The following is a 15,272-nucleotide window of genomic DNA, read 5'->3' as shown; positions in this document are numbered from 1 at the left end:
ATTCTGTCTACATAGACTGAAGTCTTACGTGGATATCAGTTAAGCCCAGTGCTTGACTGATGTCAAATTACTGAAGACTTTTCAGTATCAGTCTACAACCTATTTCCAAGATAAATCTGGTTAAGTTTGTTTTGATTTGCGAAAAATAGCCTACAGGCGTATTCCCCCCCTCCCCCCACCATACACTTGTCAGTCAATCCTCTAGGACCCCAACACAATATTTCTAGTTGTAAATTTACACGAATTCACGACTAACACCATTTATAGTTGTGAATTCAAGCTTTAAAACTTGAATTCACAATCAATACTAGTTATTCAGTTGTGAATTTGAGTTTTAAAGCTTAAATTCACAATCAAAATTAATGATAGTTGTGAATTCGCGGATGATTTTTAAATTTTTATATGCAAGGGTAAAATGGTAAGTGTGACTAATTTTTAAATTTTTTATTTTAGTGGATATTTTTTTAATTTACTATTCCAAAATGGCTATTTTCATAACCCACTCTTTTTTATTTTTCATTTTCTCATGATCAGTGGCAATGATAATATTTTCCTATATTTTTTCATCATAAAGAACATGAGATAAAAAATGTAGCATGATAAAAATTTCCATCAATTTATATCTCTTGGTTTCTCATGATAAATTTGCAACGAAAAAGAACACACTCTATGAGTACCACCCAAATGGACAAAACCCCACAAAAGAAAAATAAAATACTATATAGAGTCTCAGAATCTCCAGGTAAGCTCAAAATTTATAAGTGTACTTCATCCCGTCTTTTAAGAGTGCACATCAGTTTTGGTGGCATAATGTTTTAATAAATGTTAGGTGAGTGTGCTAAAGTGAAAAAAAAATATTCACTTCTATTATAATGTTATAAACTTTTATTGTAATGTTATGACAGTGAGAATAAAAAATAAAGGACTTGTGGTGAGCTATGTATGATAAAGTGGAGAAAGTGCTACGAGGAATAGGGTAATATCTAAAAATAAAAAATTGGACATTTTTTTGTGGGACGAGATTCAGTGTCCCACAATCTTATGTGTGCCACTGTGTCTCATGCTTATATTTATTATTTTAAAAATATTTTTTATAAAAATAAAATTTATTATAATACTATAAATTATATTTAATTTTTATTTCAAAAAATTAAATTTTTTAAAAAGTATATACCATCACTTTGAATTTATCAACCTATTATTAGGTAATAAAAGTGAAATTAAATGATAAAAAATAATTATATACCCTAGATTGATGGAATAAACTCTAGTTAATAATCACAAAATTAAACTAAAGCATATAAAATTGAAATTGAAGAAAATATATATAAGAAATTAAACAGAATTGAAAGTGGGACACAAAGTAAGACATGTGGTACACTGAATCTCATTCCTTTTTTTGGGATGAAAAAAAAGGTATTGCCTTTCGGTACAGCGATGATGATAGCATAGTACTAGCAAGTAGTGTATATGACTAATCGTAATATTAAGGATTTGGAGACCTAAACAAACCGAAAAAGATGAGATTAATGGTAGATGAGCGGATAAGCACCCCATAAGGCAAGATATTTGGATTAATAAATCCAACATGTTCTGATTCTGCTTTTCAATGGCACTCCAACAAACAGTGAAAAGATAATCATTGTAATCTTCTCTGTTCTTATTACTTTCCTCTTAAAAAATCATACTTAGATCGCGCTATTACATTATGGATCTTTCTTTTAGTAATGGTGGGGCTGCAAAATAAAAAAATAAAAAGATAAAAAAAATACTCTTTCTTTATGTTACTCTGGGAGAGAATGTTCTGTTGCACGATCAAGAAAAACAAAAAGTCCGATGATGTTGTCCCTCATTTATTCCCCGAGCATAGTTGATTGAATTTGAGACATCTTCCCATACAAGGTTAATGCTTCAAGTCTTGGAAAAAGCTTCAGAATTACATATAACACATATAACTACGTTGTAAATAGGGGTGTAATCGAACCGAGTAGAACTTAATAGTGATGTGTTCAAGTTTGATTTGTTTAGTATTGAATCGAATCCCGAACTTTACTTACCGAATACTTTGAGGTTCACGAGCAGCTCATGAGCCTAATCGAGCCTATACGAAGTTTCTAAATTTATATTTATATTCAAAATATTGATTATTTTATTTTAAAAATAAATTATTTTATTCAAAATAATAAATATATTAATTATTTTCTTATGACAAATAAAATTAATTAGAGATTTAATACAATTATTATTAATTTTAGTGGATAAATATAAGTTGTATCTACTAATAATTTATATTTTTCAAGCTGAATCAATTGACGAACATGTTCACGAGCTAACGAGCCGAATACTACTAAGCTCAAGTTTGATTTGTTTATTTATCGAGCTTACCTAAACTAACTTTTTTCGAGCCGAGCTCTGAATAATTCGCGAGCGGCTTGGTTTGTTTACACCCCTAATTGTAAATATGCAAGAATACATAGATAACGTTAAAAACTTCAAAATTGATACTACAAAGTTTTTTTTAGAAACGATACTACAAGTACTCTATCCGTCTAGGGCTGTAATCGAACAGAATAGTGGTGTTTTCAAGTTTGGTTTGTTTAGTATCGAGTCGAATTTCGAACTTTGTTTATCGAATATTTTGAGGCTCGTGAACTTTTTCGAGCCTCTACGAACTTTCTAAATTTATATTTATATTCAAAATATTGATTATTTTCTTTTGAAAATAAATTATTTCATTCAAAATAATAAATATATTAATTATTTTCTTATAACAAACACAGATAATTAGAGATTTAATACAATTATTATTAATTTTAATAAATAAATATAAGTTGTACCTATTAATAATTTATATTTTTCAACCTGTATCCCTTAATGAATGTGTTCATGAGCTAACAAGTCGAATACTACCAAGCTCCAGTTTGGTTTGTTTACTTATTGAATTTGTCTAAACGAACTTGAACGAGCTTTTTTGAGTCGAGCTTCGAATAGTTTGCGAGCGGCTTGGTTTGTTTACAGCCCTATTTCCGTCTCACTTCAAATGACCTAATTTTTATTTTGAATTGTCTCATTTCAAATGACTCAACACAAATTTAAAAATAAAATTAGGTATTTAACATTATTTTTTGAGTTGTTCTATCACTTCTTTATATTTTCATTATATATTTTTTAATTTTTATATCTAATTTTTTTGGATCATTTAAAACGGGACAGAAGAAGTATTATATTTCAGTTGATTCTTCCCCTTTGTGAGGGTGAGACAGACTAGAGTCCTTCCATCCCCAACTCACAAGAAAAAAAAAAAAGATAATAAAGAAAGAGCACATTTGATGTTATTTTATCGATAGAAACTCAAGTATTTACAGTTGGATGTATTTCATTTATTATTCTTTTTTATACTAACGAGGAGAAATGTCAATTTCAGATATCTGCCAAGTGGGAAACGCTTGCTGTATCCAAGATTTGTCATTACATAGCATGAAGCATTAATTTAGACATGGAAAAGTAACTAAAGTTGAGCATTTAGACTAGCTCAATTATTTCATTTTAAATATTAAAAAGCATTGGCAATTAACTCGCAATATGATCCCTGATTTCGGGGATTAAAATAAAATAATTTTTAATCTTCACATCCAATTTCAGACTTTATATACATTTTAAATTAAGTGTCAAAATCTCTAACTAACTACTTTGCTTAATAAAAAATTAATAATATCTACAAAAATAAAAATATATACTAATTCTAATCAAATTTAAAATAAACAGACAATTTTGCCCTTCTAACTATTTTTGTCATTTAAATTTCCGATTTTATAAATAACTAGCATGTGCCCGCTCGTGCGATGCACGACCATCATCGAAATTAAACGATAATTTAAATAAATAAATAAAAATGTTAAACATAATATATATATATATATATATATAAGTAAATATAAACATAAATGATCTCAATAAAAAATAAATTATTCACAATATAATCTCAATAAAAATATCAATCTGAAAACATTCGAATTTTCAATTATTGAAATAGCAATTAATTGATTTAATTGATAATGTGTATAAATTTATAAATTATGAAATATCAAAAGCAAGTATAGATGATAATGAGTATCATTATGGATCATATAATATTCTAAGATGTACAAAACTATTTGTTTACATATAGTATATATAACTATAGTTTAATATAGTTTTCGAATACATATTTAAATCATATTTATGAGGTCATTTTGTTTATGCTCAAATTTTAAAATAAAGTTACTATCAGCGTATACATTTTTTTTTTCAATTGGAAAGTGAAAAAATAAAGGGTTTAACATGAGATATGTGTCGTTCATTTTCCAAAATAAAATGTATACAATTTCAGTAAATTTAAATAAATGTGCTACTAAAAAAATCAAACTCTTCAATTTACTTTTATTTTTTATTTTTAAAGAAAATCGATATTGGTTCTCTAATTACTAATTTTCCAATGAGTAATTTTGAAGCTTAAAAATTCAATTTTTAAGATATACTACTATATATTAGTTATTTATCTACAAATTTATATTAATATAAAATTGACCTTTAAAAAAATATTTTAAGCTAAAGATTTCTAAAATGAGCAAATAAGTTTCATCATTGTAATTGCATTAAACTGAGATAATAAAAATATAAATAGTAAAATATAAAAAATACTATATATTAAAAACATAAAAATAAAATAAAAAAATATGGAAAAACGAATGAACAAAGAACCGTGGCATTTTAAAAAAATGAGAAATGAGAGAGGAGATGATAGAGGAGAGAAGAGAGAGGAGGGAGAAAAATAATTTGATGACTTTAAATTATAATAACTTATTGGCTTTAAATTTATTTTTTATAATTTTTACATCAAATTAAAGATATCGTCATTATCTTTAATTTAACATCCATATTGAATATTTTTTTATAAATTAAAGTTGATGATTTTAAAAGAGAATAAAAACTATAAGAAGAAAAATAAAGTGAGAGAAATTTTGGTGGACGTTAGACTCCTCTTTTATATTATATAATATAGATAGTGCAAACAATAATTGATAACCGTATGTATATACTAATTACACAATTTTCGCAACAGCTTTGGATGCTAATCTTTTTATTCTCATTTTAAACTTCTGAATTTCCTCCTTCCGGTCGAACTGCATCCCCATCTTCGCCTTCCAATCATTGGAAATTGATGAAATTTTTTTACAATTTCAGGGAGCTCAACAATAGAATTCTAATCCCTTTAAGAAGAGATAACCCCAAATAATCATTTCACTGCAAGAATGTAAAAGCCCTAAATATAAAGGGACGGGGCTAAGGAATCTCAACTTCGCTCCGATTCACCGCCTGAATCCATGTTATTTGATTTGGAAGCAAGCAGGAAAGAGAAAGTTTTGAATGCACGTCCGACGGAGCGACGGCGGCGGCATAACTCGTCCGACAGAGCGACAGCGATCTGGGTATGCACGAGCACGAGCACGAGAACTCCAGAATCAGGATTGGAAGATTTTGAATCTTCTGAATTTTTTTTTATCACAAATATTGTTTTGAATGTTTCTTGAAATTTAAGTTTTGAAAATTGAAAATAGGAAATGCTCGATTTTTGATTTTGATGATTATTAAAATAAAAACATAAAAGGGCATTTTAGGTAGGGATGGATGTCAAAAAAAGCCCGAAACCGACGGGGTGATCCGAATAGATCGATAAAAAAGGTGGGTTAGGGCTGAAAATTTTTAGCCCGGATAAAATTTAGCCCGAATGGTCCGAACCGAAAATAGCCCGAGCCCGATAGGGTTGGCCCGAAAACCGAGTGGGTTGGCCCGATTAACCGAACACATTCTTAATAATTGATTTTTAAACTTTAATACTTTACTTTTTAATTCAATAATAACATTTTGATGCTTGTAGAATATGTTTTGATTTTTTCCAACTGTTAATAACAAAAATCTATGATATAAAAGTCATAGAAAGATAGTCATTTATGTTAAATCTATATACAATTTTTATCAAAAATGAAATTAAATTTAGATATTATGTAAACTTTTGTTAAAAAAAAGACTAATTTTTGTATCTAAAATAAAGCAAAATGTCTTGACTTAAAAAATACGACATATTTTTATTACAAGTATATGATTATCTATAAAAAAAATAAACATATAAAAAAATCGTAAAACTTGCGGGCCCGAACGAGCTAGCCCGAAACCGAGTGGGTTAGGGTTAGGGTCGAAAAATTTTATCCCGAAAAATAAAAAACCGACTAGCTCGAACCGAAAATTATCCGAAATCGAATGGGCTGGCCCGAAACCGATTGGGGTGACCCGATTGACATCCCTAATTTTAGGTAAGTGGGGTTATAATTATTATACTTTTATTTTTGTGGTTAAAAATAATTTTTACTAAAGCAATATGGTTAATTTAATATTTGCCTCTTAAAATTAATGATAAGTGACGAATCCATTTTATTCACAACTGTTCATAAGCGAAAATTGGGGAAGAAAGTCGGAAAGGAAATGGAAGAGACTACATAAGGATTCTTGTGAACATTTTATATATTCATTTTTACATAAATCATATAGTACTTTTGACTATAATTTGCAATGCGAGTTCAATTACAACTATAGAAAAATTAAACCACATGCATATAAGAATACAACACCACTTAAAAGTGAGAACACTGCACGCATGCAAAAATACAACATCATCTTAAAGTGAAAAACATCACAATACACAGACGAAATTTAACCCAAGACCTCTTACAAATAAGAGTTTTTGAATGCCTCGGCTGGAAGAGATTACCTAGGAAAAAAAACAAGTAAAAGAATTAAGAAGTAAAAGTGAATATATAAGAATTAAATTTTGACTTCTATATTATTTAAATACAAATTATACATCATATCATGAAATTAAATATAAACTATGCAGAATTAGTAATCAAGATAATCCAAACTACATCATATTCAAATCAATAACCAAGCTAATATAAATGAGATCATATTCAAATAAGATCAAAATACAATAATTCATCGATGAGACTTAAACTTAAACTAATAATCTCTTAGAGTGCGTTTTGTTTGTGAAATTTTCATTGAAAAATAATAGATAAAAAAAGATGAGAAAATGTCATATTTTTTCTCTTTTTTTATCATATGTTTACTAGAGATGAAAAAAAATTATTGCATACTAGATTTTTCATATAAACTTGTTTATTTTGTTAGAAATGGCTGGATGAATTATTAAATTTATCATATTACTGTCATTATATAAATTGCTAGCCTCTCTCAAAGGTAAAAGTGAAAAATTAAAAAACTTAAATTTATGAAAAATATTTCACATCACTACCCAAAGATAATATTAACCAACACTAAAGGAAAAATTAGTTGCCCGAAAAAATATTCCACACAGTTCAGAGAAAATTTTCTATCATAATAAATACATAAAAATAATAAAAAAATGATAAAAAATATATGTAATCTCTCATTTTTCATGAAAGTAAACAACCATTACAAAAAAAAATACTTCAATTTTACTGCTTGAATTTATCGGCTAAAATTACCGTTATGAAATCATGTACATTGATCAATTTTTGAAACATACTTCCTGAAAAGCTATTTTTCAACATGCATTAAAAAAAATCAGGGAAATACATCCCGACACAGTACTATTAATCTATGGGTGGTTCGATGTCATAAAATAAACCATTTTTTTTAATCTTCACAAAATTAAACCTAAGAACATCTTTAGTGGCGGCTTTAGCGGCCGAATCGAATCGGGCCGCTAAAGTCGCCCACTCGCTGAAATGCCAGGAGAGGTTCAAAGCAGAAGGAGGGAGAAAGTCGGGCGTGGAGCCCAGTTAAAACAAAGATGAGTTTTAAAATGTATGCAACGGTCATTTTCGAATCCAAAAAAAAAAAATCCTTTTGCAGATAGTCGTTCAACGGTATTCTTGCAATTTTTTTTATTATTCTTGTTTCCTTATAGGGTTAAGTACCAATTTCTCCCTTCTCGATAGCGTCCCTATCGCATATAGCACCATATAGTCAGGGTAAGTGCTGCTAACTACCTCAACGTGGCAAAATCGAAGCAAATTCCCCCTGCTACTTAACGGACGTTAACGTCGTTAGAAAAAAAAATATATTTTTTATTTTTATTTATGGTGGGGCCCATCTCTCTCTCTCTCTCAAAATCCGTCTGTCCCCTTCTCTAAATCTGCTGTCGCGGCCTTCCTCCGGTGTAGGACCGTCGACCGCCATCGATAACTCCTCCTCCAACACCCCCTTCTCCTCCCGCCGCCCTTCCTCTGCCTCCGCCGCAATTAAAGCCCTCTTCTCCTCCAGCTCCAAACGCAGCAGCTTCCCCCTTCCTCTCCCGCCCCTGAAACCCTCCAAATTCGCCATCTCCTTCCTCCCTCAAACACACATGCTACAGTTGAGTTTGGCCGGAAAAATTTCACCACCAAGATGAGAGGATGATGAGACATTATTGAAGGAATATTAAATTGAATTAATACTCTAATGCCCGATGATCGTTTATTGGATTATTATTAATTCATCATACAACGATTAATCCCTAACATGCTCCTATGAATTTAACAGCTGCACGTTGGTGTTAGGAATTGATCACTATTTTATTAGCAACAAAAATACCGCAACTAACACGGTGTAATCGTAGTATAAACAGCAATCGGATATCGTATCCACAGGGACTGTAAGACGAAATCACTCTATCTATCTCCTACACAGACTCTCACAATATGCAAGTAAAACGATTATGAAGGTGAATATTAAACTAAGATTAACTAAATAAAACTAAAGAGCATAAAAACTATGATAATTAACTCAAATATAAGAAAAGCTCTGACCCTAGGGATGTATTTTCACCGATCAACTACATGCATTCAACCTATTGATTCAATTACCAATTTTAATCCAACCCTGATGAAAGATCACTATACTATCCACAAGCGTCTCTAACGACCACCTATGAACGTAGATTAATTAATCCCTTTTCACATTCAAGACTCCAAGGAATAAATTAACTCCCAATAGCACATAAAGAATAGCTTCCTATAGCTTCACCTGTCACATTCAAGACTCAAGGCTAACACTATATCATGCATCCCTGAATCGGCTGAACAGTTATCGCATTCAAGACTCAAACTGAATAGCTAAACATGTAAATCATTGATCAGATAATTCACAAGAGAACAGGCACCAGGAATCATGAATCACAAGTTGGAAGGCAAATTGATATCAATAAATCAAAAACACATAATCAATCAGCTATATACAAACCCTAGGTTCAGATTAAAAAAAACACTACTACAAAAGTTTACATACATAACAGTGAATAGATAACGGTTTTTTTCAAAAACCGTTATGTATGAGCGCACTTTTAGGAATAGATAACGGTTTTGCGAAAATCCGTTATCTATGTACTGTTGTCTAAATGCATAGATAACGGTTTGAACAAATGCGTTATGTTTTTGCGTTATCTATAAGTTGCATACATAACGGTATTACAAAACCGTTGTGCCACCGTTATCTATGACCATCTTTTATAACAGTAATTTACAACGGTTTTTGAACCGTTATGTATAAGAGTCATTTACAACGGTTTTTGAACCGTTATGTATGAGCGTCTCTAAAAACTGTTATGTATAATTTTTTTTATTAATTTTTTTAAAATAATTTTCTACATTCTTATATTATATTAAAAAATAACAAATAAATTATTTATCCTAAAATTTGAATTTATTCCTAGATATAGACTTTGAAAAATAAAAAATTCATAACATTTTTTTATTTTATCAACACTTATATAAAATGTAAATTAAAAATCTAAATTAGAAATCTAAATACCAAAAATTGAATATTAAAAGTGAAAAAAAGAAAAAAATTTAGAAAATTTAGAAATTAACCCCCCCCCCCCCAAACTAGAAGCCCTAGTTTTGTTCGTCCTCCCTGTCTCTCTCGACTCTCTCTCTCCCGCCCCGAGCCAGCCCGTCGCCGCCCACCCTTGTCGCGCTGCGTCGCGCCGCTGCCGCCCACCCTCGCTGCGTCTCATCTCCTCCCCAAATCTCTCTCTCTCTCTTCGCGATCTCTCCCTCTTTGAGAGATAGTCGCCGCCGCTGCCGAGGCAAGTTCCGGCCATAGAAGCACGCCCCCCCTCTGTCCTCCCCGGCCGCAGCAACGTCAGCCACCAAGCTCGTCGCACTTCCCTCGTCTCCCTCTTAATCGCCACTTTTAGCCACTGCTGCGCCGGGATACGCCGTCGACATCTTGTTCGCCGCTTTCAGTCGCCATTGTGCCTTCTACCGAAACCCTATGCATCGATTTTGGTCATTGTGCGGCTCTGCCACCAGAATTCCCAAATTACAAAGCCCTTCTACGGTTAGTGTTCTCGACGTTCCTATCGAAAGCCACTTTTGAAGAAGCATAGGTTTTAATACATTATAGAATACCTGTCTAGAGTTGATGTCCGATTGATATTGGATTCGAAGGCTGCTTGTATCAGAGGTTGTAGGCATATTTGTGTTATGTTAGTTAATTGTGGGGTTTAATTATGTTTTTGAACTATGATTTATTGCCTAAGCTCTGCAGTTGGGGGAAATGCACATGAAGTGTTTGTGAAATTGCTTGAGGGGAAATTTAGGTTTTTTTTTTGTTTTATTTGTTATTTTCCTAGTTCTGTATGTGAGTTGCTAGCTTTGTTTGTGAACTATATGTGGGGAAATTATAATGTTTTGTTAGATTATAGAGAGTAATTGTGATTAACTTGAAATGATTTTGGAGATTTATAGTCTTTAGGCGCGTGGTTTGTGGGAGATCAGCAAATGTGAAAGTAGAGCTTTGATAACTCCTTAGGTGCGTGTCCAACTTATTAATTTTGGGAAATCTAGTGATACTAATAGAAGGTGGGTCGAGGATGCTTTCGTAATTAAGTTAGAAAGAGTAGCTCTGTAAAGTTTGTATCTTTTGTGGGTGATTTTGCTTTATTTGATGGTTTCAGTAACTTCTCACATCTATGAAAGAAATAAACCAAGTCTCTGTGTGCGTGCTCCCTGCATAGTTGCTAAAATTTTGAAGATGTAGCTGTTGGTTTGGGGTGGTTGATGAAAGGTTGATGAAAGGTGGTTGATGTAGCTGTTGGTTTGAAGAAATAAACCAAGTCTCTGACCGTGTAGTCACCTGTAATTTTCTCCTTTGTGGGTTGATTGATGAAAGGTGGTGACTTGGATAAAATTTATTAAGAAATAAGCCATCAAAGGAGACTAGTGAAGGTAGGATTGTGCTCCTGTGATCTCATAGTTGATCTGATACATTTCAACTAAATAAGTGGTTTTGAGTGTAAAGTGTCTTCTCCTAGCTAGCTCCCACATTAGATCTCCAAAAAGCTTGCCTTCTCTCATCCACACCCTCCACTGTGTGTTCTTGATCTTCATCATCACTCAGAGATATGGTTTCCAATCACTTGCTTCTTGAAGAGCCCATCAGAATGGCCTCCATTCTTGAGCCCAGCAAACCTGTATGTAATTCATGTGATTCTAATCACTTCCTCTCTCTCTCTCTTTGTGATGTGTTTGTTGCAGAATTTCTTTCCAGCCTTGACAAAGATAGTTGGAACGCTCGGCCCCAAATCAAGATCGGTCGAGGCCATCTCCGGCTGCCTGCAAGCTGGGATGTCTGGTCAATTTCCATTCAACCACTTTTTATTTATTACTAGTTTTTTTGTTTTCTTTCTTCAAGACTACTTAGATAGAGATTCTAAATGTATGCTATTTTCTTTGACTTTTATATACCATGATTCATAGATCATAGATGGAGTATATATGTAGCTAATACATGAGTACCACTTTGCAAACGAAGAGATCTCTCATAAATCTAAATAAAACAATATATATTGAGTGGAATCATGATTATCATCGGCAACATATTGCTTGATTGGGAAACAAATTATGTTGAACTTTTGTATATTTATTTGCAATAGTTGCTCGCTTTGATTTTTCATGGGGTGATGCTGAATTTCACCAAGAGTCATTGGAGAATTTGAGAATGGCTATCAAGAGCACCAAAAAGCTCTGTGCTGTAAGCTTTCTTGCACTTATTTTGTGAAAGAGGAGCAAAATCTGGTTACTTTTCTGTTGATTCTTCATCAGCTCATGCTCGACACCGTGGGCCCTGAGCTGCAAGTTGTGAACAAGACTGAGCATCCTATCTCCCTCGAGGAAGATTCCACAGTCGTTCTAACGCCTGATCAAGACAAGGAAGCTACTCCCAATTTGCTTCCCATCAATTTCACAGGCTTATCCGAGGTAATTATTTTTTGAGGGGTGTTGCTGCATTCGACCCATTAATTTAACTCTATCACTTGAGAGTTTCTGATGATTTTCAAGATCAACATAAAAGTGAGCTTATTATTTTGCAGGCGGTGAAGACGGGGGATACTATATTTATCGGTGAATATCTGTTTACTGGAAGTGAAACAACCTCAGTGTGGCTTGAGGTATGCTGCTGACATGAAAGTGAGCTTATTAACATGTTACCAACAGACTCTCTCTCTCTCTAGCTATGTAATTAAACAAGTATAGTTTGGTTGGAATTAATGATGTAGGTCACAGAGGTGAAAGGGAAGGATGTGGTTTGTTTGATCAAGAATTCTGCCACCTTGGCTGGATCATTGTACACTCTCCATGCATCTCAGATTCGCATCGAGCTTCCTACTCTGACCGATAAAGATAAGGAGGTATTTGTGACCTTTCAACAACACTCGAGCTTCCTACTCTGCATTGCTCGTTGTGTTTTAGGATGATTTGTTTGCAGGCAGTGATGCAATCCTGCTAGGAGCAGAAACAGTGAGGGGGCTTTACCCTGTAGAGACTATATCCGTTGTTCGTAAGATTTGTGCTGAGGTTAGTTCATCATGTAAAAACCAACTGTTTTTCAGACACGAGACGAGACAAGATTATTCGATTATATGTTGTTTGCGGGCAGAAAAGGTTTACAATCAGAATCTCTACTTCAAGAAGACAGTGAAGTTTGTTGGGGAACCAATGAGTCACCTTGAATCGATTGCCTCATCTGCTGTATGTTGCTCTCATTTCTTTTCCATTTCTATCTATATACATTTCTCTATTTTGTCTCCTATATATGGAATGATTAAAATTCATAAAATGTTTATAGGTCCGAGCTGCTATCAAGGTCAAGGCATCAGTCATCATCTGTTTCACTTCTTCCAGGAAGAGCTGCTAGGTCTCTATCATCTTATAGATTTTTGTTTTAGCTATAAGGTAGTTGGTATTTTCAATTTTGAATCGGAATATGCAATGATGATGTATACTTGATATTTGGTTCATTTGTATAATAATGTATGAATTTTTTGGATGATATATAATATTATTGTCGTTGATTTTATCATTTTGTCGTTTTATAAAAATTGCAAAATTTAAAAATATACTACAATTATATAAAGTGCAAAAAACTGTTATAAAAGGTGCAAAAAATCGTTATGTATTCTAATTAAAGATAACGGTTAAAATCGTTATAAAAACTGCAAAAATCGTTATAAAAAGTGCAAAAAACCGTTATGTATTCTATCAAAGATAACGGTTAAAACTGTTATAAAAAGTGCAAAAAACTGTTAACTATGATAAAAAAATAATAATAATAATAATACATAAAGGTAAAATCTTAATACATAACGGTGAAAAACCGTCATAAAAAGTGCAAAAAACTGTTAACTATGATAAAAAAATAATAATAATAATACATAACGGAAAAATATTAATACATAACGGTGAAAAACCGTTATGTATAACCTTTATAGATAACGGATGCGTACTGTTATGTATGACGCATCGTACCGTTATCTATGCTACTATACATAACGGTTTTGAAACCGTTGTGTATGACGTATAGAATAGATAACACCACTATACACAACGGTTTTTTTGCTCATAGATAACGGATTTTATCCGTTATCTATGAGCATTTTTCTAGTAGTGAAACTAGCCAGACATAGTAAAATCAAACATAAACATAATTAAATTGAACGCAATTGTAAAAACAAATTGTATAAAAACCGAATTGAAACGATTGTAGCGGCTTGAATCTTCAATCTTGATCCAAGCCTTGAAAACTGGAAATCTAAAAAGTTCTAAAGCTATAAAACTGAAATATGAATGTTGGGAACTGAAAAACTAAAGCTGGGAACCCTAGATAGGTCTAAAGAGGACCTATTTATAGTCTTAGGGTGAAAAACCAAGTTCTAAACCGAAAATAACTTGAAAAAACGTAAAAACGCGGAAGGAAAATAAAACACGCCACAAAACGGCGACCCGTTCGGCGGTCGCCGAACTGGTCGCCGAATTCAGGCCATTTTGTACACGAAAACGGCGACCGCCGTTTTTTCCACCGAAGGCCAAAATCCATCCAGGTAATTCGGCGACTTGGCCGGCGATTGCCGTCTTGGTCGCCGTTTTCATCCTTTAAATCACCGAAATTCGGCGGTCAACTCCCTTTGACCGCCGAACTGCTCCTTTTCCGTCCCGACTCCAGAATCTTCGTCTTTTCTCGATTTTTGGGCTCGATTCTCTCAAAACTCTTCTCTTCAACATGTTCCTTACACTCCATGCTCCAATATCACTCAATTCTGCATCCAAACAGTCAAAACTACACCCAAACGTGAAATCTCGAAATAATAGTAAATGAACTCCAAACAATAATGAAACGGGTGTAAAATCGACTTAAACTACAGAATATAAACCATAAAAATCATGCAAAATGAGTGTTTATCAGGAATACTTACTTGAAAGGTGTATGCAGAGGATGTCGATGATCGAATCGAATGACTCCAGTTCTGATCTTCTGAATTGTATCCCGCTCAGCTTTCACCGTTGGATGGACAACGAACTATGAAAGTCCCAAGCCAGAAATCTCCCACACGTGTTCCTGCGCCTCTCACAGCTATCAAAAACCCTAATTTTATCAGTGTGTGTTTCCTGAGAGCTGACAGCTGTATTTTATAATAAAACACAGAGAGAGGGGGCGCCAATATGGTGGGGGGCGATTTCTAGCTCTTCTAGGGCTAGGAGACTTTGGGTCAGTCCAGGGACCAGATACAAGGAATAAAGATGGGTCTCAAATAAATTAATTATCTATGGTCAGCCCAGACCATAATTAATTTATAAATATTAGTTCATTCCACTAGAGAACCAATATCGACTTACCCCTTTGTTACCGGTGATGAGTCGGGGCTTGTATTTAGA

At 32.9% G+C, this 15,272-nt stretch overlaps 2 protein-coding genes across 5 annotated transcripts in view; one reads left to right on the top strand and one right to left on the bottom strand.

Moving 5' to 3' along the window:
• Positions 1-8,403, bottom strand: part of LOC131002747 (uncharacterized) — a 34,988-nt gene extending 26,585 nt beyond the window's left edge. Inside the window, exon 1 of the mRNA XM_057929216.1 lies at positions 8,267-8,403. Coding sequence (XP_057785199.1) covers positions 8,267-8,403 — 137 coding nt within the window. The remainder of the gene's footprint in view (positions 1-8,266) is intronic.
• A 1,544-nt stretch (positions 8,404-9,947) lies between these two features.
• Positions 9,948-13,422, top strand: LOC131002749 (pyruvate kinase 2, cytosolic-like). 4 transcript variants are annotated; one of them, XM_057929220.1, is made up of 9 exons: positions 9,959-11,533; positions 11,598-11,694; positions 11,996-12,093; positions 12,165-12,320; positions 12,434-12,511; positions 12,620-12,751; positions 12,829-12,917; positions 13,000-13,091; positions 13,189-13,422. In XM_057929220.1, the coding sequence occupies exons 1-7, from the start codon at positions 11,465-11,467 to the stop codon at positions 12,847-12,849; spliced, it is 651 nt and encodes a 216-aa protein (XP_057785203.1). In that variant the 5' UTR covers positions 9,959-11,464; the 3' UTR covers positions 12,850-12,917; positions 13,000-13,091; positions 13,189-13,422. The 4 variants fall into 4 exon arrangements, with proteins under 4 accessions (XP_057785204.1, XP_057785203.1, XP_057785202.1 ...); XM_057929219.1 differs by having other exon boundaries at positions 12,829-12,918; positions 12,997-13,091; XM_057929221.1 differs by having other exon boundaries at positions 9,948-10,398; positions 12,829-13,091.
• The last annotated feature ends 1,850 nt before the right edge of the window (positions 13,423-15,272 follow it).

Source organism: Salvia miltiorrhiza, unplaced genomic scaffold (assembly GCF_028751815.1).
Source record: "Salvia miltiorrhiza cultivar Shanhuang (shh) unplaced genomic scaffold, IMPLAD_Smil_shh fragScaff_scaffold_178_2, whole genome shotgun sequence".
NCBI classification, from domain to species: domain Eukaryota; kingdom Viridiplantae; phylum Streptophyta; class Magnoliopsida; order Lamiales; family Lamiaceae; genus Salvia; species Salvia miltiorrhiza.
Note: the sequence above shows the minus strand (reverse complement) of the source record. Positions and strands in the feature narration are given on the sequence as shown.

What these genes read in the sequence shown, in the direction of transcription:
- LOC131002749 (XM_057929220.1), top strand. Translation starts at nt 11,465, where the DNA reads ATGGTTTCCAATCACTTGCTTCTTGAAGAGCCCATCAGAATGGCCTCC. An exon ending in CAACCTCAGTGTGGCTTGAG is followed by an intron (nt 12,512 to 12,619) that starts GTATGCTGCTGA and finishes TTAATGATGTAG; the next exon opens with GTCACAGAGGTGAAAGGGAA. An exon ending in TGACCGATAAAGATAAGGAG is followed by an intron (nt 12,752 to 12,828) that starts GTATTTGTGACC and finishes ATTTGTTTGCAG; the next exon opens with GCAGTGATGCAATCCTGCTA.